The sequence below is a fragment of the Lynx canadensis genome, chromosome C1, assembly GCF_007474595.2.
Source record: "Lynx canadensis isolate LIC74 chromosome C1, mLynCan4.pri.v2, whole genome shotgun sequence".
NCBI lineage: Eukaryota > Metazoa > Chordata > Mammalia > Carnivora > Felidae > Lynx > Lynx canadensis.
Genome location: NC_044310.1, coordinates 7,935,210 through 7,957,544, shown reverse-complemented (window position 1 = coordinate 7,957,544; position 22,335 = coordinate 7,935,210). Strand labels below are relative to the sequence as shown.

The window sequence follows — 22,335 nt, the reverse complement described above, 5'->3', positions numbered from 1 at the left end:
GTGGCAGGTGTCAACAGTTACTACAGACCCCAGAGAAGCAAGAGTGGGTTATGTTTTCAATGAAAGGCCCATATGGGGGACTTGGCCTGTCTGCTAGATTGCGCAGTTGTCCGTGAAGCTAAGCTTTCCAAGCACTCAGTTGCTACCATTTCTCAAACGCTAACCAGAACGATAGCAATAATAACTACCGACATTTGTTGAGTGCTTTCAACGTGTCAGGCACTGGTGCGAGCACTTTATGTACATTGACTCATTTAACCTTCACCCTATGGGTTAGGTGCTGTCATTACTGTCACCACCGTACAGACATGGATGTTGAGGCCCTGAAAGGTTAAGTAATTTATCCAACGTCAGCTGGTAGTGGTGGAGCCAGGATTTGACCTGGGTGTCGTTACTACAGAGTCAAGTCTCTTAACCACCGTGCTGAATCACCTCCGCCTTACCCAGGCTCGACTTCACGTCATTGGAGGGAAAAGACATTAGTGATCCTCCCTTTTGTGTGTCCTCAGCTTTTGAAATGCCATGCACCGAAGGGGCGCCTGGATGGCTCAGTGGGTGAAGCATCCAACTTGGGCTCAGGTCATGATCTCACAGTTTGTGGGTTCGAGCCCCACATCGGGCTCTCTGCTGCCAGCATGGATCCTCGCTTCAGATCCTCTGTCTCCTTCCCTCTTCCCCTCCATCCCCTGTCAAAAATAAATAAACATTAAAAAAAAAAAAATTTTGAAGGGGGAGGGTGCCTGAATGGCTCAGTCAGTTAAGCATCTGACTTCAGCTTAAGTCATGATCTTTGTGATTCATGAGTTCAAGCCCCGCCTCGGGCTCAGAGTCTGGGGCCTGCTTTGGATTCTGTGTCTCCCTGTCTTTCTCTGCCCCTCCCCTGTTCGTACTCTGTCTCTCTCTAAAAAATAAATAAAAACATTTAAAAATTTTTTGGAGGGGAGGCACCTGGGTGGCTCAGTTGGTTGGGTGTCCAACTTCAGCTCAGGTCATGATCTTGCAGTTCATGAGCTCGAGCCCCATATCAGGCTCTGTGCTGACAGCTCGGAGCCTGGAGCGTGCTTCGGATTCTGTGTCTCCGCCTCTGTGCCCCTCCTTCCCTCCTACTTTGTCTTTCTCTCTCTCTCTCTCTCTCTCAAAAAAAATAAATACACATTAAAAAAAATTTTTTTTAAATGCCATGCACTGCAGAGCAGCTGTCCAGAGATCTTTTGTGTAGGGAGGAAGCCACAAGCCTCTGGATAGAAAAGAACTTGATGCTCCCATTTTGTTCAATAGAACAAGGTCTAAAAGTCAAGTAAGTAGTGTCAGTCTTCTTCCGGGTTCAGGGTTCTCATTGTACGATCGTTGAGAATCATGCACGTAGTTTTTCAGTTTGTCTCGTAACATCTCTCTTTTAGTTTCTGACATAAAATAATAGTTTATATGATGTCACCCACTGATAACTCATCAGAAGCCACTGCAGGTCTCCAGGTGACCCCAGGGAAGTGAGAAGTTGAGTTTTTGATGGTTAGGTGGTGTAGCACATGGGGATGTCTTTCATTCCCTGGACAATTTCGCTTGAGAACCTCTGCTCTAGTTTACTCAGTTTCCCTAGTTTAGGGAAGATCCATGTGTCTGTTCGGCCAGAAAATCTTTTTTTTTTTTTTTTTTTTATTAAATTTTTTTTTTTGAATGTGTTTGTTTTTTTTTTTAATTTTTAGTGTTTATTTTTGAGAGAGACAGAGACAGAGTGTGAACAGGGGAGGGGCAGAGAGAGGGAGACACAGAATCTGAAGCAGGCTCCAGGCTCTGAGCTGTCAGCCCAGAGCCTGACGTGGGGCTCGAACTCACAACCCATGAGATCGTGACCTGAGCTGAAGTCAGATGCTTAACCGACTGAGCCACCCAGGCGCCCCTTGAATGTTTATTTTTGATAGAGAGAGAGAGAGGGAGACAGAGCATGAGTGGGGGAGGGGCAGAGGAAGAGGAAGACACAGAATCTGAAGCAGGCTCCAGGCTCCGAGCTGTCAGCACAGAGCCCGACGCGGGGCTCGAACTCCCGAGCCATGAGATGATGACCTGAGCCGAAGTCAGACACGCTCAACCGACTGAGCCACCCAGGTGCCCCTGGAAAATCTTCTAAGAATATATTTTAGGGGTGCCTGGGTGGCTCAGTCATTCAAGTGTCCAGCTCTTGACTTGGGCTCAGGTCATGATTTTGAGATTTGTGGGATCAAGCCCCATGTTAGGCTGCGCACTGATGGCGTGGAGCCTGCTTGGGATGTCTCTTTCCCTCTCTCTCTCTCTGTCCCTCCCCAGCTTGCACTCTCTCTCTCTCTTTTTCTCTTTCTCTCTCAAAAAAATAACATAAAAATTTTTTTAAGGGTATGTTGTAAAAATTGGGCTAGGCCAGTTTAAAGAAATGTCATTTTGATAATAATAGCAATCATTTTTTGCTCTTCCCTTCCAGCCGGGCACTTTAGGTATTTTATCCCTTGATGCAGAAGACTGAGGCTTAGATGCAACACAAGTAATTTGCCCAGAGTGCTACACCTGCCGAGTGGCGGATCCAGGATTCCCACTGGTGTGCCTGACTTCGCAGTTACAGGTGCTCACAGGAGCGCTAACTTTGTGCCAAGCACTGGTATAAATCTCTTACACATATTCAACCTAATTAATCCTTAAAACACCCTATGAGGTGGGACCTATTGCCCTCATTTTACAAGTGAGGAAACAGGCACAGAGAAGTAACTTGCCCAAGGTCAGACAGCCAGTGAGTTAGATAACAGCCGTTTGAGCTCAAGCTGCCGAGCTCCAGAGGCTGGACCTTCCCGCCCCGCTCCCTGAGCTTCCCCTGGTCATAATCCTTCGTGCCTGGAATGCTCAGAGTCTTGAGGAAAGTTGGAGGGAATAGATCAGAAAGTAAAAATTGGATCTGTTCTATTCCTTCTGTCCCATTCCACCACAGTGCCGTGCGCTCTGGGCTCAGGCTCGCCTGATCGTAACGTGGTTCACGGTAGCGTGAACCTGAGCGTTTTCCCTCTCCCTGTGTGACCCTCTGCTGTCAGGTGGGCCAGTGTCCTCATGCAGAGGGCCCAGGGCCCATCACACACTGCAGGGGCCGTTAGGCTTTGTTGAACGCACCCTGCGTGTGACGGCCCCGTCCATCATGGGTCTGTAGAGCTGTTGGCTTGGCTGATAGAGGTAGGGTCCGGCACAAATGAGTTGTAAAACAGTCTTTTTCTTTATCGTGCTATATTCCAAAGGTTGCCGCTTTTGTTTTATGGCTGCTAATTAGATGTTACTCTTTTGTATTTGCGCCCTGAGGGAATTTGGTCACGGGAGGTAACGACTTCATAAATCAAAGACAGAATAATCATTAAATAGATGAGGGCTCTTCACAACTGGCCCTTGAAGCTGATGGTTTTCCGTTGTCGCCTGGGGATCGCAGGCCTGGGGAGCTGCCAGAAGGGTCTCCAAAGATGACTGGCTAGAATGGCTGAGGCGGCTGAGTCTGGAGCTCCTGAAGGACTCGTCTTCACCTTCCCTGCGCTCGTGCTGGGCCCTGGCTCAGGCCTACAACCCGATGGCCAGGTATGTCGTGGCCGGCCGCCCTCCTCCCCCGCTTCAGTGTGGGATCAAGAGACTCAGCACAGAGAAAACCATATATAAGTTCCTTTCTATCAGCGGTAGCAGTAAAAGGGGCTAGTATTTTTAATTTTGCCAACTCGTGGTGGAAAAAAATAGAAAGGCAAATTGAACAAGCTCATGTCACATCTTAACCTTGCTGAGATTTAGGTCCAGAATTTTAATTACAGCGTCCTTTACAACTCTGAAAACAACGATGTAACGGTTTACTCTAACTGCTTTCCGATAATAATGATACTCTAATTCTTTACTGCTGCATTACACATAACCCCAGAACTTACTGGTCTTAAACGACGACAGTCATTCGTTTTGCTCATGAATCTGCAGTTTGGATGTGACCTGTGGGGACAGCTCGTCTCTGCTTCAGTGTCAGTGGGGCTGTTTGTCCAGGGGTCAGAGGACCCACTTTCAAGGTGGCTCATCCACACGTCTGGCAGGTTGGGGCTTTTTTTTTTTTCTTTTTTTTTTAATGTTTATTTTTGAGAGAGAGAGAGAGAGAGAGAGAGACAGAGCATGAGTTGGGAAGGAGCAGAGAGAGGGGGAGAGACAGAGACCGAAGCAGGCTCCAGGCCCGAGCTGTCAGCAAAGAGCCCGATGTGGGGAATGAACCCACGAACTGTGAGATCATGACCTGAGCCCAAGTCGGACACTTAATCGACTGAGCCCCCTAGGCGCCCCGTTGGAGCTTTTGAGTGGGAGCTGCTCTGGCTAGGAGCCTTGGTTCCTCTCCGTGTGGCTCATTCTGTGGGGATCATTCACAGAATACTGGCGGGTCCAAGACTGAATGTCCCCAAGGGAACAAGGCAGAAGTGTATGATATTTGTATGACGTGGCCTTGGAAGTCACACAGTGTCACTTCTGCCACACTCTGTAGTTCAAGGCAGTCACAGAAGCCCACTCACACTCAAGGGGAGGAGATTATGCTGTCCATCGACAGGAGAGTAGGAAGATTCTAGGAGAACATGTGGAAGAAGAGAGACTGTGGCAGCCATCTTTGAGAAATAGAATTTGCCATAAAAAAATACTGTTTTAAATAATAAGTCTCAGCCATTGAAGATCTGGTTTATAAAAAGTTTCACTGCATGTAAAAGATTTACAGTATAATGTAAACGAACGAAATGGAATACAAGATGGTGTGTGTGATTTCAACTATTAAAAACATTTGTACAGGGGCGCCTGGGTGGCGCAGTCGGTTAAGCGTCCGACTTCAGCCAGGTCACGATCTCGCGGTCCGTGAGTTCGAGCCCCGCGTCAGGCTCTGGGCTGATGGCTCGGAGCCTGGAGCCTGTTTCCGATTCTGTGTCTCCCTCTCTCTCTGCCCCTCCCCCATTCATGCTCTGTCTCTCTCTGTCCCAAAAATAAATAAACGTTGAAAAAAAAAATTAAAAAAAAATAAAAATAAAAAAAATAAAAAACACTTGTACAGAGGGAAGAGATTAGAAAGTAATACAGCAGTGATTAAGTAGGAAGGCCTATGGAGTATTTTTGTTAATGTTTTTCTTTTTTCCAGATTTTTCTATGACGGATATTTATAATGGGGCATAAAGTGCTATTTTTTATGCTTTAAAAATAGTTCCTAGGATTTCCCTGGTCGCACAGTGTGCAGATTTCACATGCTCAGCTGATGGAGCGTATCTCTCTTCTGCCCCAGGTCATGTTCAAACACAACGTCATCCAAAAGAGGCTTGTGATAAAACGTGCACGTATGCGTTTATCACTGTAGTGCCAACTGTGTGCATTTGGCCTTGAATGTAGGTCAGAAAGTTTATTTCTTAATTTACACGGGGCTTCTTTTGGTCTTCGTGTTATCCTTTGAATTTCACATTTTGTTTTTTCCAGAAGATTCCAAAATTAGATACTTGGTCTGGTTTAACCTTTTTTAATGTGTAATAAAAAGCATATGTAGAGGCATGAAATGCTCAACCCATCCATTATAAGCATATCTTATAGTTTCCAAGCCCCTTCCCCCAACATTCACCACAAAAGGGCATGGGATTAAAGTTCAGATGTCGTCGGGCACAGCAAATATGTCCGTTCGTGTGATGCTTTGATGATTTAAAGTAGTCGTAGTGATCTTAGAAATGACACCTCTGGTTCCAGGTCTCCAGTGGTGAGGTTGGCATAGGGGATCCTTCGGGATTCTATTCGCTAACGCTTCTAGTTTCTTAAGTCCTGTTGTGTGTCTGTGACCATTCAGCTAAGGGTTCTGATCGTGTTTTGAAAAGCAGTCATAGGTGCTGCCTCTGCCGCTTCTGATCGTAGGAATTTGGACATTACCTGAGAAGGATCTCAAGAATCCTTTGGAGATGATCATATTCTGAATCGGCTAATGCCAACTTCTGTGCTGGAAGTCCCCTTTCTGTTCGTCCCCCCGCCCACTGAAGAGAAAAAATGCGAACTCTGCTAAGAAACGTGCCTGTGAGACAGGCTATTGCCCCTCTCACCCCCACACAGCTTGCTGTGCGCACAGCGTCTGTGCCTGCGTTGTAAATACAGGAGTCACTGGCCACGTGTGCTTGCACGAACGGAATTAAAATTAAACAGAACTTAAAATTCCGTTCCTCAGGCACACTTCACCACAGTTCAGGTACTCAGTGGCCAGTGGCTACCGTATCGGACAGATACAGAGCGTTTCCAGCAAGTTCTGATGGACAGCACCTGTCTGTGTGTCCCAGCAAAGTCAGTGACGCCGGGAGTAGATTGACGGGTGTGACTTGATGGCACCGGGCAGAGGCACGAGAGGCATTGCCAACATCTTTTTCCGCTCTCTCCGCCTTCAGGGATCTTTTCAACGCCGCGTTTGTGTCCTGCTGGTCTGAACTGAACGAAGACCAGCAGGATGAACTCATCAGGAGCATCGAGCTGGCCCTCACCTCGCAGGACATCGCCGAAGTCACGCAAACTCTCTTAAACTTGGCTGAATTCATGGAACACAGTGACAAGGTGAGATGCTCCGCCGTTGTCCGGATGGAGCCCGACAGGAGCCAGGTGGGAGGGAGAAGTGGCCCGGCCGCCGCGCTCCTACGCTGTGGGTTCTGTTCTGCCCTAGGGCCCCCTGCCACTGAGAGACGACAACGGCATCGTCCTGCTGGGCGAGAGGGCCGCCAAGTGCCGAGCATATGCCAAAGCACTACACTACAAAGAGCTGGAGTTCCAGAAAGGTCCGACCCCTGCCATCCTAGAGTCTCTCATCAGGTAGGCTCGAAACCCTTTTTAATCCGCCTTCATCTGAAACGACCTCTCTCCCCTCCGCCGCCTGGTACCAAATCACCGCCGTCACGTGGAGACTTCTGCTCCGTGAAATCGGCCGCCCGGTCCGGCCAGCACGTTTAAATGCGATGTGGTTGCAGACGGCTCTCCCCGCTGTCGGAGCCGTAATTGTCACTTCTGTTACCCCTCAGCACATGGGCTCCCGTTGTTTTCCAACCTGGGCCTGCTTGTCCCAGGGAAATCAGTGCAGAAACGATTCCGGGGCAGTAGCAGCCTAGGAGCGATAGATTTGACACGGGGGTTCCATCTCCCTCTCTGGTGGGAGTAAAATACTGGCTCCACTGCCCCAAGGGCCACTGAGGTTTTGCTGCCCGAGTCTTCCTCCTCTGGGGTTCTATGAATCTAAGAGGCAGAGCGAAGTCTGAGACTCAGTGATCTTTTCCCTTGGTCTGGTCATGCGTTCTCTCGTAAGACGGTTTTGAGTCTTCTGGGCATGGACAAAAATAGGTTGTTTAATAAATTTTCTGCTGTTACGAAATTAGAAGCAGCCTCAAATGTTAGCTCCAGCTCCCAGAGAACTGTTCGCTTCCCCTAATGATTATCAGAGAATATTAACTCTGGGATCTAATTATCTTCATGTAAATGCTAACACGGTTGATTATTTCACTACAGATAGTTTAGGGGAAAATCACCCAGCTAATAAGTACCTCCTTTGTGGCTGAAACAGTCTGCTGTGTGTGGTGCTTCCTTCATTTGAGAGAATAATCAAATAGCCAGCTTCCCTGCCAGGCCTGCTTTTGAGTCAATGCTGAGTATTCCTTTAAACACCTTAAAAAGTGACCGAAAGGCGAGAGAGTCATGTTTTTGTCCAAGTGAAGTGAACTTGGAGAGACCATTGATTTCTACGATATCACACACCAACAGATATAAACATGCCATCCTCTGGGGTCGGCTTCCATTTCAGATTAGGTCCAGCAGATGTGAAAACCTGCATTTCTTCCCCCCCCCACCCACCCCCTCTGGCTTTGGTAATATTGTCTTCCTTGATAACTGATAGAAAATATGGCAACTGAATATAATAACCTCAGTGTCAAAGAACCAGTTTTGCGTGTCAATTTCCTTGCTGAGCTTTCTCTGTTTGACAGCTCTCTGAAACCTCCCTGGTGCCACCCCAGGTTTTTCTCCGTATTTGAAACAATCACAGAAGCATTAGTGTGTATACAGATTTGTAACAGGAAGGTATAGTTAGAGGCCTGGAAAAGTGTCCAAGAAAGTCATTAACTTCTTATGCCAGTATAACTGAAAATGAGTCCTCAGAAATCCCTGCAGACTGATCTTGACTTTAAGAACACAGACAAATAGAAACCTGTGCTCGCAGATGAAGCCAGTGCTCTGAGCTCCGGTTTTGTCCCGGCCTGACTGAGCCGAGTTCACGAGTTCACAGCGCCGCCTCCCATCGTCCCATAACGTCACTTTTCTATTTCCACTGGCCGCTTTTCCCACTGAAAACTGCACTTCCTACGCACCATGGCAATGTTCTGCCATCGTTGTCCCCACAGGAAGTTTTAAGAAACAGGCTTAGGCAAAGGTGCTGTTAGAGAATGTGCGCCCAGCACCACCCCAGCCCTCTAGCTGAGCCTCGTGGAAACCCCTCCCAGGGGTCCCACCGCTGGTGGTTGCGTGTCCCTGAGTTACTGCTTGGGTCCCGTGTTGGAGACACGGCTCCTCAGTGATAGATTGAACTCCCTTCCTCGCCGTGGCTGCCGGGGAGCTCACAGCTCGGGTCCTGGCCCACCTCTAATAGACTCTAACTTGAGCTCTAACAGACTACAGACCCTCGACCTCTTTTGTCTGCTGCCCTCTCTCCTCCCAGCTTTATTTTGTCTTTCCTGCTCTTTCCCTTCACTGTTTGTGCCCTTTCTTAAAGGTTATTCTGGTATATATCTTTGAGTCGACTGCCTTAAATTCTCTTTGAAACAATCAGGTTACCTGTTCACAAAAATGTCTTTGCACAGCTGTTCCTTAGTTTTTGTTTTTGTATTTAAAAGCTGTGTTGTGCTAACAGTACTGTTCTCTTGCTACTGGTCTGACTTCCTACTTCTTGACGTTTCTACTGTTTACTCCCGGACAAATTAAATCTCACATGTAATCCTCAAACCAGGCTCACAGTGAGACATTATAAACTACTTCCATCTCCTCAAAGCTTGTATATATCAGTAACTATAATTGCTCCATAAGGGAACAGAGGATTAAATGGTATTGAATTATTTGTAAACATACACACACGCCGGCTTTTACTTGGTTAGCCTGTAGCATTAGGTTAAGGTCTAGTGCCTGCTGACTCAGACCATTAGGGCCGCTGTAACAAATTGCCATAGACGGGGGGGCTTAAACAAGAAACACTTTTCACCGTTCTGGAAGCTGGGAAGTCCAAGGTCAGGATGCCAGCACAGTTGGGTTCTGGCGAGCACCCTCTTCCAGGTTGCCCCACGGACGACTTCTCTCTGTGTGCTCAAGTGGCAAAAAGCAGAGAACAAGCTCTTTGGGCTTTTTTTTTTTTTTTTTAATGTCTATTTTTATTTTGAGAGGAAGAGAGAACGCGTGAGCAGGGGAGAGGCAGAGAGAGAGAGGGAGAGCAAGAATCCCCAACAGGCTCTGTGCTGAAAGCACACAGCGCAGCACAGGGCTTGAACTCACAAACCATGAGATCATGACCTGAGCCAACACCAAGAGTTGGATGCTCAACCGACTGAGCCCCCAGGCTGTTTTTTTATGAGGGCCCTAATCCCGTTTGTGAGGGCTCTACCATCATGGCCTGATCACCTCCCAAAGACCCTACTTCCGAATCCCATCACACTGGGAGTTAGCCTTCAACACAGGAATTTGGGGAGACATAAACATTCAGTCCACAGCATTCCTCTCCTGGCCCCCAAAATGCATGTCCTTCTTAAATGCAAAATCCATCCATTCCATCACCACAGCTCCAAAGTCAACCCATTCCAGGATCAGCTCTAAAGTCTCATCTAAATATCATCTAAATCAGGGATAGACTTGAGAATCTAGGTACAGTTCATCCTGAGGCAAAATTTGTCTCTGGCTGCGAACCTGTGAAAACAAACAAGTTACATGCTTCCAGAATACACTGATGGGGCAGTAACAGGAGAGCCATCCCCATTCCAAGAGACACGGGGAAGAAGGAAAGGGTGACAGGTCCCACGCAAGGCAAACTTCATGAGATCTCCAGAGTAATCGCTTTTGGCTGGATCCTCTGCTCTCCAAGCCCTCTGGATAACGGTCTGCCTTCTGGACCTGCTGGGCAGAGGTCCTGGCCCCACAGCTCCGCCGGCTAGACGGCCCGGTGGTGGCTCTACCCCCACAGCTTTGGGCAGAGTTCACGGGCCTGTTAAAAGCAAGGCAATGGTCCTCCTGTTTGAAAACAAGCAGGCAGCCCTGCTGATCTCTGAATCAACTTCAGGATCATTCTCTTCTTGTTCACAGCCAAATAGCTCCATAGTCCCGTCCTGTAAAATCCAGGAAGTTCAACAGCCTTCCTTCATTCCCTCCTGTCTCTTTGCCCGTCTGTTCAATGTGGTAGTTTTCCTGCCGGAGTAGCTGATTAGGTCCATGGTTCATGACACCCAGTCCCCTGAGCAAAGCCTCACGTGGCCGTACCCTTCGTGCTCTGCCCAAATGCACGCACTCATTTCTCACAGTAGAGATAGGCTGAGAATTTCCCAAATCTTTAAGTCCTGGCTCCTTTTTCGCTGTTGATTCTCTCCTCTCTCATTTTACTCTAAGCAGTCAGGAAGAACCAAGCCACTCCTCCTCAGTTTGCCTAGAAATCTCCTCAGCTAATACCCAGGGTCATCATTCACAAGTTCTGCCTTCCACCAAACACTACGGCGTTGAGCACAATTCGGGCAAAATTTTTGCCACTTTATAACAAGGATTGCCTTTTCTCTATTCCCCGATAACCCGTCTTCCTTTCCGTCGGAGAACTCGTCAGAATGGCCTTTACCATCGTATTTCTATCACCGTTCTGTTCACAACTATGCATGTTCTCTAAGAAGACAGAAGCGTTCTCTGTGGTTCTCTTTTTTTTCTTTCTGAGCTTTCACCAGAATTTGCCTTTGAGAGTCCATTCACGGTAGTCTGGACTTTCTCTAGCACGCAGCCCAAAACTCTCCCAGCCTCTGCCCATCACCCTGTTCCAGAGCCACTTCGTCGTTTCTAGGTGTTTGGTACAGCAGCACCCCGCATCTTGGTACCAGTTTCCTGTTTCAGTCCATTCGGGCCGCTGTAACAAAATGCCACGGCCCAGGGGGCTTAATCAGCTTTGACTTCTCACGGCTCTGGAGGCTGGGCAGCCCACAATCAGGGAGCAGCACGGTTGGGCACTGGTGGCACCCTCTTCCAGGTTGCCACGTTGCCACCTCCTCACTGTGTCCTCACGTGGCTGAAAGCAGAGCTCAAGCTCTCTGGGGTCTCTTTCATAAGGGCCCTAATTGCATCCGTGAGCCACCCCACCCTCGTGACCTAATCCCCTCCCAAAGGCCCCGCTTCCGAATACATTGGGAATTGACTTCAACGTAGGATTTGGGGGGGACACACACATTCAGTCCACAGGACCTGCTTCTCACCCAAAGTAGAAGGAAGTGTCTGATCCAAGCTGGATGCTTTCATCCCTGCCCAACCCCTAGCAAGTAATCCCATTTTTTAAGAATTTTCTGACCGAGATTAGCAGAATTAAGACCAAAACCAGGGGCCGGCACTTCCACGGTGGCTGTGCAGCAGCATACCTCGTGGAGGATGAAACAGAATGTGCTTTACTTTCCGGGGTGACACTGAGTTCTCCTTTGGTTCCTGGTGATTCTGTCCTCTTTAGGGCCAGAGACTGTGTTGGCTCCTCTCTGAATCCTTGGTGTCTGTCCTCTGGCTGCACCCGGAGACGTGCTTGGAAAGTGGTGGTTCTGGTCAGAATCCGCACCGTAGGTTAAGTGGCTGGAGGCGTCCTCCAGCATTAACATTGTCACGAAAAATTTACACTTCTGTTTACGCAATTGTGAACATGTAAAGATAGGAGTAAGTTTTAGCAACTATAGGTTTGGATTAGGACGGTGTAGATGCTTTGCACCCCAACTTGGTTAAGGAATAATTAATAAATATAATTGTATATATTGAAAATGTACCACATGAAGGCAGGTGCCTGGGTGGTTCAGTCGGTTAAGCATCCGACTCCTGGTTTTGGCTCAGGTCATGATCTCACGGTTCATGGGATTGAGTCCCGCATCCAGCTCTGTGCTGACAGCATGGAGCCTGCTTGGGATTCTCTCTCTCTGTCTCTCTCTCTCTCCCCCCAAATAAATAAACACTTAAAAATAATAATAATAAAATAAAATGTACAACATGATAACTTGATACACATTATGGAATGCTTATCAAGCTCCAGATCATTAACACACCCATCACCTCACATCGTTAACTCGTGTGTGTGTGTGATAAGGACACTTAAAACCCACTCTCAGCAACTTTAAAATGTGCAACACTGACTATAGTCCCCATGCCGTGCAAGAGATCCTTGGAATCTACTCATCTTACAGTGGAAAGTTTATGCCCTTCAACCTGTCTCCCCATTTCCCCAGCTCTCTGCACCCCCTGGCAGCCATGGTTCTGTTCTTTCTGTGGAATCAGGTAGTGGTTATGGTTTTTGTTTCATTTTGTTTTGTTTTTTTAGATTCCACATGTAAGGGATACCATATGGTATTTTTCTTTTTCTATCTTATTTCACTTAGCATAATGCCCTCCAGATTCATCCATGTCATCATAAATGGCAGTTTCCTTCTTTTATATGGCTGAATGATATTCCTGTGTGTGTGTGTGTGTGTGTCTTTATCCACTCATCTGTCACCAGACACCTAGGCTGTTTCCATGTCTTGGCCATTGTGAATAATGCTACGGTGGACATGGGAATACGGACATCTTTTCAAGATACTAATTTCCTTTCCTTTGCCTATGTACCCAGAAGTGGAATTTCAGGATCATATGGTAATTTTATTTTTAAAAATCTCCCCATCTGCATTCCCACCAACGATGTACAAGGGTTTCCTATTTTCCACATCCTCATCAACACTTGCTGTCTCTTGCCTTTTTGATAACAGCCATCATACCTGGTATGAGAAGATACCTCATTGGATGGTTTGCATTTCCCTGATGATGAGTGATGTTGAAAACCTTTTCACGGGGGCGCCTGGGTGGCGCAGTCGGTTAAGCGTCCGACTTCAGCCAGGTCACGATCTCGCGGTCCGTGAGTTCGAGCCCCGCGTCAGGCTCTGGGCTGATGGCTCAGAGCCTGGAGCCTGTTTCCCATTCTGTGTCTCCCTCTCTCTCTGGCCCTCCCCCGTTCATGCTCTGTCTCTCTCTCTGTCCCAAAAATAAATAAACATTGAAAAAAAAAATTTTAAAAAAATAAAAAAAAAAAATAAAAAAAAAAATAAAAAAAAAAAAAAAAAAGAAAACCTTTTCACGTACCTATTGGCCATTCCGCGAATGTCTTCTTTGGGAAAATGTCTATTCAGGACCTTTGTGCCCTTTTTTTAATTGGGAATATTTACTTTTTTGCTATTAAGTCGTATGATTCCTTTATATATTTTGTTATTAACTCCTCACGAGGGGCTATAGATGGCAAATCATTTCTCCCATACTGCAGGTTGTCTTTTCAACGTATTGCTTCTTTGCTGTGCAGAAGCTTTTTAGTTCTAGGTGAGCCCACTTATTGATTTTAGCCTTTGGTGCCTAGAGCTTCAGATGTTTTTTTAGTTGTGGGGTTAGAGGAGATGAGAGAGAGAATTATTAGCTACTTCTGCCAGAGGCGTTTACGCTTTTCCTGCTCTTCTCTTAACCCCCTGATCTTTTTATCCTCACTTTCCAGGCAGTATTGCGCCGGCTGCTGGCACCTCAGACTCCCCGCCTGCCTCGGGGAGTTTGTTTGAATGCCTGTCCTGTGGAATGCCCTGCTGCAGCGCACCTCTTCTGTGCTCACTCTGTTCCTTGGAAAATCCCCGCGTTCTTGTTTTTAAGATTAAATAGGCTCCCAGCAGCCCAAGAACTATAGGTACAATAGGGAACACTGAGTAGGAGTAATGGCTCACCTTACACTGACTGGCTCAAGGGAATGGTTCTTTTTGGCAAGGAAAAATGACTTCCTACCACTCAAAATGAATTTAGCATCTGTTACGGCTGAAGACATGCCCCCTCTCTGTGTTAGTTTGCTCAAGGAGAAAGAAAGTAGGAGTGTTGGTTTGCAAAGTATTTTGAAGCCAGGCGGTGGCATTGGGCTCCGTGGTGATTAGGTGGCTAGATCCGACCTCTCCCCGCGGCTGCTGCCCTTGTCGGCCCCTGCTTTTTCACTTTTTGGCTTCCCTAAAGACTGTAACAAAATCAGTCTCTTTCTCACTGCTCACCCTCTGGTCTTTCCCTTAAGCTTTTTACCTTGCTCTGAATGGTAATGGTGGTAATTTAAAAACCAACACGTTTTAAAAGAATTTATTGTGGAAGGAAAAGGAAACTTCAGATGTTTACAACATCCTACAGTGTTGTATTTTTACAAAGCAAAATGCTTATAAACAGCATGAATCATTAACCATAGTGTCATCTACCTTCATTTTGCAGCCACTTTTATAGGCAAAAGAGGAAGCTCTTTGAGCCCTTTTCTTACAAAGTAAAAAATAAAAACCAATATATCTGTATTGACTGAATATCTTAAGGCAGTTTTGTGCAAGCATCCATGAGGGACTTTCCCCACCTCCTACTGGAACTCCCCAGCCGCCACTAGACCCACTTCTGCCTTTCAGCACACTGCACCCTGATTGACGTTGAGCAGGGAGGAGGCAGAGGCCTGCCGCCAGGCCCGGGACCCTGGAGATCCCTCCTGGGTCAGTCCACTGCCAGCAGAATAATTTTTGTCTTTAAAGAAAAAATGTGTAGACCGAAGGTAATTTCATTGAATTGGATTTAAAACTCGAAACTCCTTTCCCCCGCCACTCCTCTCTTTTATGCCTTCCTCCATCACCCAAGGCCTCTCCTTGAAGATCAAAATCACATGATTCTTTTTAGTAAAGGGGTCTGTTTTCTCCCCTCACATTAACCTAGACCTTCAACTAAAGAGATACAGTGATGTCACAATTACTTTTCTTTCACAGAAAAATCAAGTGGAAAGGAGAGGCTTTGAGTGAATATGTCAGGGATCACAGGCACAGAGAGCCCACTCGGGCCAGGCCCCTGGGAAGTTGTGTGATGGCCCATCGTGTTTAAATAATTCACCCCATTTATGTAATGTCCTTGTCCTCTCAGTTTTATTGTGCTCCCTAGAGACAGACTCTCGTTGGAGATTCTAGGCCATTTTCCGTCCCTACCCTTTCTCCACTCCCTTCCTCCCCTTCCCTGCCCTCACCCAGCCTCCGATTGTCCCCATTTCCCTGGCCGTGCCCCCCGGCAGGCCTGCACTCAGGGCTGGAAGTCTTCTGGGCGGATTTTCATCTCCACGCGCCTGAGGGAGTAGCTCGAGCCGTGCCAGCCGTACCACGTGATGCCGTCCAGGTGCTTGTTGTGCTCCCCGAGGCGGTAGTAGACCCCATTGAGGTTGGAGTCTGTGCAGCAGTTGTACCAGTACCCACCTGGCCCAAGAGAGAGATCGGGGCCGTGAGCCCGGTTCGTCCCCGCCCCGGAAACGGCGGACACACGGGACAGGAGGCTTGGCGGAGCTGCCGTTTGAACCGTAGCTCCGCAGTCAGAAGTGCCAAAGCCAGAACGCCGGGCCACGCGGCTCTAAATCCGGCTTTAAATTGGTCCTTCCCCGCTGGGACCAGCCCCCGAGCCCCCCCACCTCACCTTTGCGGAGCTGTGCACACTTGTCCAGGCAGTTGTCGTTGTCCTTGTCCTTGGTGCTGAAGGCCGTGTTGTTGTGGTAGAGGAGGGCGTCGTTCCCCACGTTGCCGCTGTAGTTCCCCAGGAAGAGGCGGTAGCTGTTCAGTTCGTTGCCCAGAGCGAAGCGGCTGTACTCGGCGTGGCGCAGGTTGCCCTCCCAGTCCTGTTGGGGAGCAGGTGGACCTTAGAGAAGCAGCGCGGGGGCTGTGTTTCCCGCCACGCCACCGGCCTTCCCTCTCTCGGCTCACAGCCACACGTCCGTCTGTCCGTTTGCGCGGGGGCCCAGCGAGGCTTTATCACTTGTTTGCCTCTGGCTACCACAGTAAGCTTGGGAGTCACAAAACAAGGGTCCCAGAGCAAGGCTCGCTCCTGAGTCGCCATCTGGCCTGGATTAGCCCCTCTTTCTGCATCCTTCCTGTCCCTGTCTGTCTGTGAGGTGTGGGTGTGTGTCTCTCTGTGTCCCACTCAGAGTCACTGGAGAAGGTAGCGGGGCCTCCATTCCCTTCACGACCGTCACCAGTCAGTGTCGATAAGGTTTGCACATAGAGGAGCTCAAGCCCCAGGCCCGAGTGGGGACTGTAGTGTGTCAGCACAGCTGACTGTTGGATCCCCCCGCTCTGGCCCGAGTCCAGCCTCTTGTGTATCTGCAGCCTCGCTTTTGGGAGCAAATAGGAAAAACTCTCTTCTCAACTGCACTACAGCCTGCAGGAAAACCGCCGTAATAAGCACACAAGCCTGTAGTCAGAGAGAGTGGAAAGGGCGCCCCCAGAGTCGTGCACAGTTGTGTGTGGCACCTGCTCCAGTCCTAGGGGCCTTGTGCTCACCTCCATCTCCACACGCAGCCGGGTTGGCCGTCTGGAGAGCCGGTGGATGTGTTCGTTGCCCAGCCAGAAGTCCCCGCGGATGCTGCCAAAGCCCTGCTTGTACTGCTTCCAGTCCCGGAAGAAGGAGACGAGGCCGCTCTTTCGTCTCTGGATGGTGGTCCAGCCGCCGCCTGACGTCTCCATGTCACAGAACACCTGTGGCAGAGAGGATGCTCTGGTCAGGGACCCACAGAGGCAGGCAGAGGAGCCCGAGGGCGGGCCTCGTCGCCTCCCTCCCGTTGCCGCAGGGCCAGTGGATGTGCGCGGGCTCACTACGACTCTACCCCAGTGTCAGCGAGCAGGAGTGGGGTGGTGGCTTGCTAAGGGAGAATTGTCAAAATTGAGGAGGGGGGCAAGCGCACGTATAGTTGGAAGAGAAGAAAATCCACGTGTGCTCTCTACGTGTTCTCTCTTATCTCCTTCCCCCAAGAATAACTGCTCTGGGTCGTGGCAAGAGATGTCAACGAGTCGGGTGGAGGTTATAGAATTATCTGTGTCGGAAGATTTGGTGTTTGGTCAGTAATGATTTGAAGGGGCAAAAGAGATGCCGGGGGAGGGGTTTCCCCCCACAAACTGAGTGTGTGTGTGGATAGCTCTCTGGTACTCGGTGTGTCTGATTCTCTGTCTTGAGTTTCCCATTCTCTAGACCATGATTAGTCCTGTTGCCCCCAGCTCTGTGAGGGGGCAGAGGACCGATGGTAGAACCTGGGCCGTGGGCTCTGGTGACCTCACCTCCAGCTCAGGGCTGCCCAGAAAGTCATCGGGAGGAAGCTTGTACACCCCAGAGATGCGGTAGTTCTTCTGGTAGAGGGACGAGCAGTCATAGATGGCGTCTGTAATAGGAGCAAACCGCAGGAGTGAGCATCCAAACCCAGGGGCTCCGTGGCAGGTGGGCATTCGTGCCCCGTCTCCATTGAAAGTTTAAGAACTGAGATCTCGTTCCTACCACGCAATTCACACGAGTGTTCATTACTAGGCAGGGGCTGGGTTTTGGAGGGGTGTGGCCATTGGGAGACCAAAAGGAGTGTCTTTTGGCTTCATTGGTGGTGGGGAAGCCCTCACCTGGACAGCAGCATCAATGGGACCATCAAACAGGTGGTTTCAGGTTAACTCTGAAATAGATCATCCTGCTGTGTTCTGTTCTTCTAGGCCACGATCTCTGGGAACATTACAGTGTGCGAGGGCCACGTAATAGATGCGCCTGTTTAATAAATTCCACTTCTGGGACCGCTAGCCTCTCTTACCATGTACGTTATGAGCATCTCATAGGGTCTGGTGTTGTTGTTTTCTTGGTTTATTTGGGGGTGGGGGTGGTTTTTCAGAGGGAATGGCTATTTCTACCTTTGAGAATGGCTATTTTTATCTAGATTGCCTACAAGGACCCTAATTAAGGGAGATCAATTTAACATCTTCTTCCCCGAACCACCCCCCCGCCCCCCGCTGCTTCGTCTAACACTGCTCATTCCTCAAACGGAAGTGCAAACACCCTGAGGAACCCATGGAGGCCTCCCCTGGCAGCATTATTAAAACAAGCAAACCAGAGCATCGAACAGGCTGGTGTTCACCCTGGGGTTGATTTCAACGCTTCCTTGGCCATCTTGGGGCTACAGCTTTGTGCCAGATTTTGTCTCCAGGTCTCAAATATCAAAGAAACCGCCTTTCCTGATGGGATTCAAAGAGCGGGAACTCTTGCTGTCCAGGAGACGCTTCCTGTCCTCTGTCTCTGGGGTTCTTTTCTTGGAGGCCCCTGCGCTGGGCCTTCGAGAAGAGCCCTTCGAGAGACGCTCACTGCCACCAGGAACTGTCCCAGGCAGAGCACATTGAGGGAGGGGGAGATGTGTGCCTTCGCCATCAGCGTCCTTCATTTTCTGTTACTGAGGAGAGCATCAACTTAACTGCTTTCTCCGATGAGCTACCTGCTTAGAGAGTCTAAAGGTGACCCAGCAGCTGGCAATCGAGAAGAAAACAGAGGAAGGATGTCCTGGGCAAGAAGAGTAGGAGGCCCAGCAGGAGAGCTGCCTTTGACCCCCAAGAAGCTCCCTGCTGGGAGGGGAGAAAACTCCAGTTGGAGGAGTAGGAGGCGGCACAATCAGAGTCCCGCCTGGCCTGCTCTGCCGCGCCAGGCCAAATCGGGACGCGCTTGTCTGGAAAATGTCCTGAGGATACCTTTCTAGTCCCACACTGAGGGGCAGGAAGTACATGCTTAGGAAGTGATTTTCACATGGTGGTTTATTGGGTAACGGGCCATTTAAGCTTATTTCACGTTAAAGCTTTTTCTCTGTTTGAACTGAGAGTCATCAGTGACTCACTCTCTTCTATTTCTTGACTTGGTCTATGATGTGACCGAAAGTTTTTATATCAGTAATAAATGACATATCTGTAGGATATTCGCCTGACAAGTAACGATTTCCTGATGATTTCAGAAACCCCGGGTTCTTCTCTCTGAGCAATAAATTCACCTTAGCCGGTCTGAGCCAACCTAACTAGAAACCAGAAGTTATTTTAGGAGAGAAAGCATTGGATGAATCTTACGTGGGGGGCTTCCAAAAATCCAGATTTCAGCATTGCATTTTCTTATTTGCTGTAATGGGAGAATTTTATTTGAGATCCTGGGGGAAAATAGAAATCTCAGAAGTGAGGAACCTCGAGCCTCTCCTTCCTGACCCAAAGGAATTCTTCTTCTGGCTCTAGGCAGCATCTATACCTAATTCTGAGCCAGGGGGCAGAGTCAGGTTTGCAGAGACAGGACACAAAAACCCATTAATGCCCATTCCACTAAATCTTAGGGACACAGGAGAACTGTTTTTGGCAAAACTTGGTTCCTACAACGATAGATGTTACAGTTTTGGTGCTCAATCCTGCTTCCTTAGGACTGTGGGTACAGCCTGTCGGCTCTGGGTGAGGAAGCGAACCCATCAGGGAGACTTAAACCCTGTTTCTAAGGCTTGCGATGTGACTCTGGGCAAACCACGTCGTCCCTGTGCGCTCCGGGATGGGGATTCGTACCTTCCTTATGCTGAATCATGGTGTGAGTAAAGAGACTGTGCAGACATTGGGGAAATTGACAGAAATTTACAGAACATTAGAGCCGGTGGCACGTACCCAGGAAAATACACCCCCAAAGAACCCCCAGTCATCATTCTGATGGCCAAGCCATCTAGAAACCATGCCACACAGAGACGCTCCGGTGTTTGAACGAGAAGGTGGCAAGTAGCGTGAGGACACGTTCTCCTTACCTGCCGAGGTCTGGGTGACAGTCTGTGCTGCCTGTAGCTGCATAATGTCAATCTGGTTGTTCATTTCCGAGTACTTGCTCTCCGCGTCTGTGAGCCGTGACTCCATGCGCTTGGTGCTGCTCTCCAGCTCCATCACCTGCATGACCACGCTGACCCAGTCCCTCTCCTGCTTCTCGCTCAGTTCGCTCAGCAGACTGCTCAGATTGGCCATCTGGGCCCTGAGCTCCTTCGCCTCCTCACAGCAGGCGGCCGCCTTGAGCTGCGCGGGTGTCTTGCGCTTCGGGGGCTTCTGTGGCCACGCTGGGTGGCTGACAAAGGCCGTGATGAAAATGCAGAGCCAGGTCATAGCTGAGAGAGTCTTTTTCAGCATCTTTCGCGGGCCTGGGTGGGGAAGGATCTTCCTTTGGGGGATCTGGATATGCTCGGCTGAGGTCTGCAAAGCTGCAGCAAATTACAACTGTGCACTTTCACTCCGGATGGGCTCACCACCCTGTTGCTTTCTGTCCTCCCTTGCTCTTTCTTAGCCTTTCTCAAAGCTTGGGTTTAAAAGTGCAGCCTAACTGGGCTCCCTGTACCTTTCTTCCCAAGCCTGAACGCTCTACAAACTCAGCATCTTAAATATTGTTTGCTGCCTGCACCTCCACCCCCACTGTGGCCGTGCATGGTGCCTTAGCCCCTCCCAGCTCATCTGGGAGGGTCAGGTGCCTGTTGGGTGAAGTCAGCGTAAACTTAGGCCAGAGGGGAGGAGGGACACAGGGGCGAGTCTTTCTTTCCTTGCCTGCACAGTCTCTGGGCTGGGACAAGAGGACTATGAATTTGTGTGTTTCCAATTTCGCCTGGTAGATTATGCCCCTGCCAGCCACTGGCTCAGCTCTATCAGCGAGCAGGGCAGGGTCGGAAGAATTTCCAAATTCCGTTCTAAAGGTTACATAACCGTGGGGTGAGCGTAAGGTAGGCAAAGAGAATTGGGAATACGACTCCCGCTCACCCAGGGAGGCCTGTTAATGTAATCCATGCTGTTTATATGAGGACCTGGTATATTTTGGCATCCTGCTGAGTGTGCTCTTAACAAGGCTGGTTATTCCTTTCTCTGATCATCACTCAGAGAATGATGTTTTACAAAACCCTCGTTCCGCCTAGATCTAACACTGTCACGGTGGAAAATCTCCAACTTAGAAGAGCTCTAGAAATAGAAAGAGTAAGCATCTTAGGAAGCAAAAAAAGGCTTTGTGGTTTGTATCCACAGGATTTGCTCAGTCATCTTTCTTCTTACGTACTTCCTTCTTCCACAAGTGGGCCCGTATTGGCTCCTCGCACGTGGCATTTGACAAGGAGGTGTCGGAGAGGACGGCAGGGACAAAAACTCAGGAGTGCCGGACACGGTCCTGGCACGGTCATGCCGATGTACTTCCGTCGGTCTGTAGGCACAACGGAGAACAGGCCCATCCTTGGCCCGTGATTCAAAACTTGGCACGTACATTAAATCATAGGGAAAAGAATCTCTGTCACCTAACCCATATCGACAGTCTTATGTCCCTCTTCCTGTACAACACAGTTTGCAAATCTGCAGCTCTTCTCTATATCTGATGTACGTCCCTGAAAATAGGGATGCTGTCACTTCTCATGCATTGGAACGGAAGGGCACTACTCCTTTGAAAACAAATGGGAAAAACCTGGGGCTTCGGCAAACCTTAAATACTTAAAATGAGCTTTTCACTGAGAACGAATACAGAGGCCTCTCCATCCTTAAGCAGTAACTGCCTCTGTCTTTGGAACGTGCTCTTTCTGCTTCCATGTTACGGAGCCACCGAGGCAGACCCCGTCCTGTTGCTGTTCCACGTGGGTCCTTCACACACAAGCCTGGTGCCCGACAGCCCTCCTTCCCTGCCATGACCCCCGGAGTCCCTTTACAGGTGGCACTTCTGGCTTCAGAAAGTCATTTCTGTTCAGCAGCTAGAGTTACCAGACAGGTTTTCTCCCCCCCCTTTAAATCACTAAGCGGTTGTGGCTCAGGCGTCCCAGGGTTCGTTTTCTCCCTTCCTGAGTCCCCTTGCCTACCGAGGGGTGAGGGTGTGGCTGGCCCCCCACAGCAGCTTGCCATTGCTCTCAGAAGAGCCTGTTTAGAATTGGCAGCCAGTCCCCGCTCTTATTTCGCAAATACCCAGCCCAGCTGGGCACTGCGGTCTCGGCCACATGGAGTTCATTTCGCTAACACGAACCCAGCCCCAACCATCCGCATCCAACGGCCTCCCGAACGCGGTGAGGATCTTCACGTCGATCTCCCAGCCATCAGCTGACACTGAGCTTTTGCCCTGTGCCACACAGGCATGTGGAGCATCCTTTGTGACCCTGCCGTCCCGGTGCTCCCCCCGCAGCAACGTGATAGAGAAAGGATCAGTGGAGCTTTATGGATTCCCAGCCAACTTTCTGTTTGTTCTTCCCAGTGGCCACTTCCCCGGCCCAAACAGGAAATT

The 22,335-nt window shown here is 49.2% G+C and overlaps 2 protein-coding genes across 2 annotated transcripts in view; one reads left to right on the top strand and one right to left on the bottom strand.

The window, feature by feature from the left end:
* MTOR (mechanistic target of rapamycin kinase) overlaps window positions 1-22,335 on the top strand; it is a 134,833-nt gene that overhangs the window by 51,817 nt on the left and 60,681 nt on the right. The window contains exons 26-28 of the mRNA XM_030327666.1: window positions 3,434-3,576; window positions 6,411-6,573; window positions 6,680-6,825. Of these exons, the coding sequence (XP_030183526.1) occupies window positions 3,434-3,576; window positions 6,411-6,573; window positions 6,680-6,825 (452 nt within the window). The remainder of the gene's footprint in view (window positions 1-3,433; window positions 3,577-6,410; window positions 6,574-6,679; window positions 6,826-22,335) is intronic.
* ANGPTL7 (angiopoietin like 7) lies at window positions 14,520-20,525 on the bottom strand. The gene is made up of 5 exons (XM_030327668.1): window positions 19,862-20,525; window positions 17,358-17,458; window positions 16,587-16,781; window positions 15,727-15,925; window positions 14,520-15,512 (listed from the first exon to the last, which is right to left on the bottom strand). The coding sequence occupies exons 1-5, from the start codon at window positions 20,229-20,231 to the stop codon at window positions 15,343-15,345; spliced, it is 1,035 nt and encodes a 344-aa protein (XP_030183528.1). The 5' UTR covers window positions 20,232-20,525; the 3' UTR covers window positions 14,520-15,342.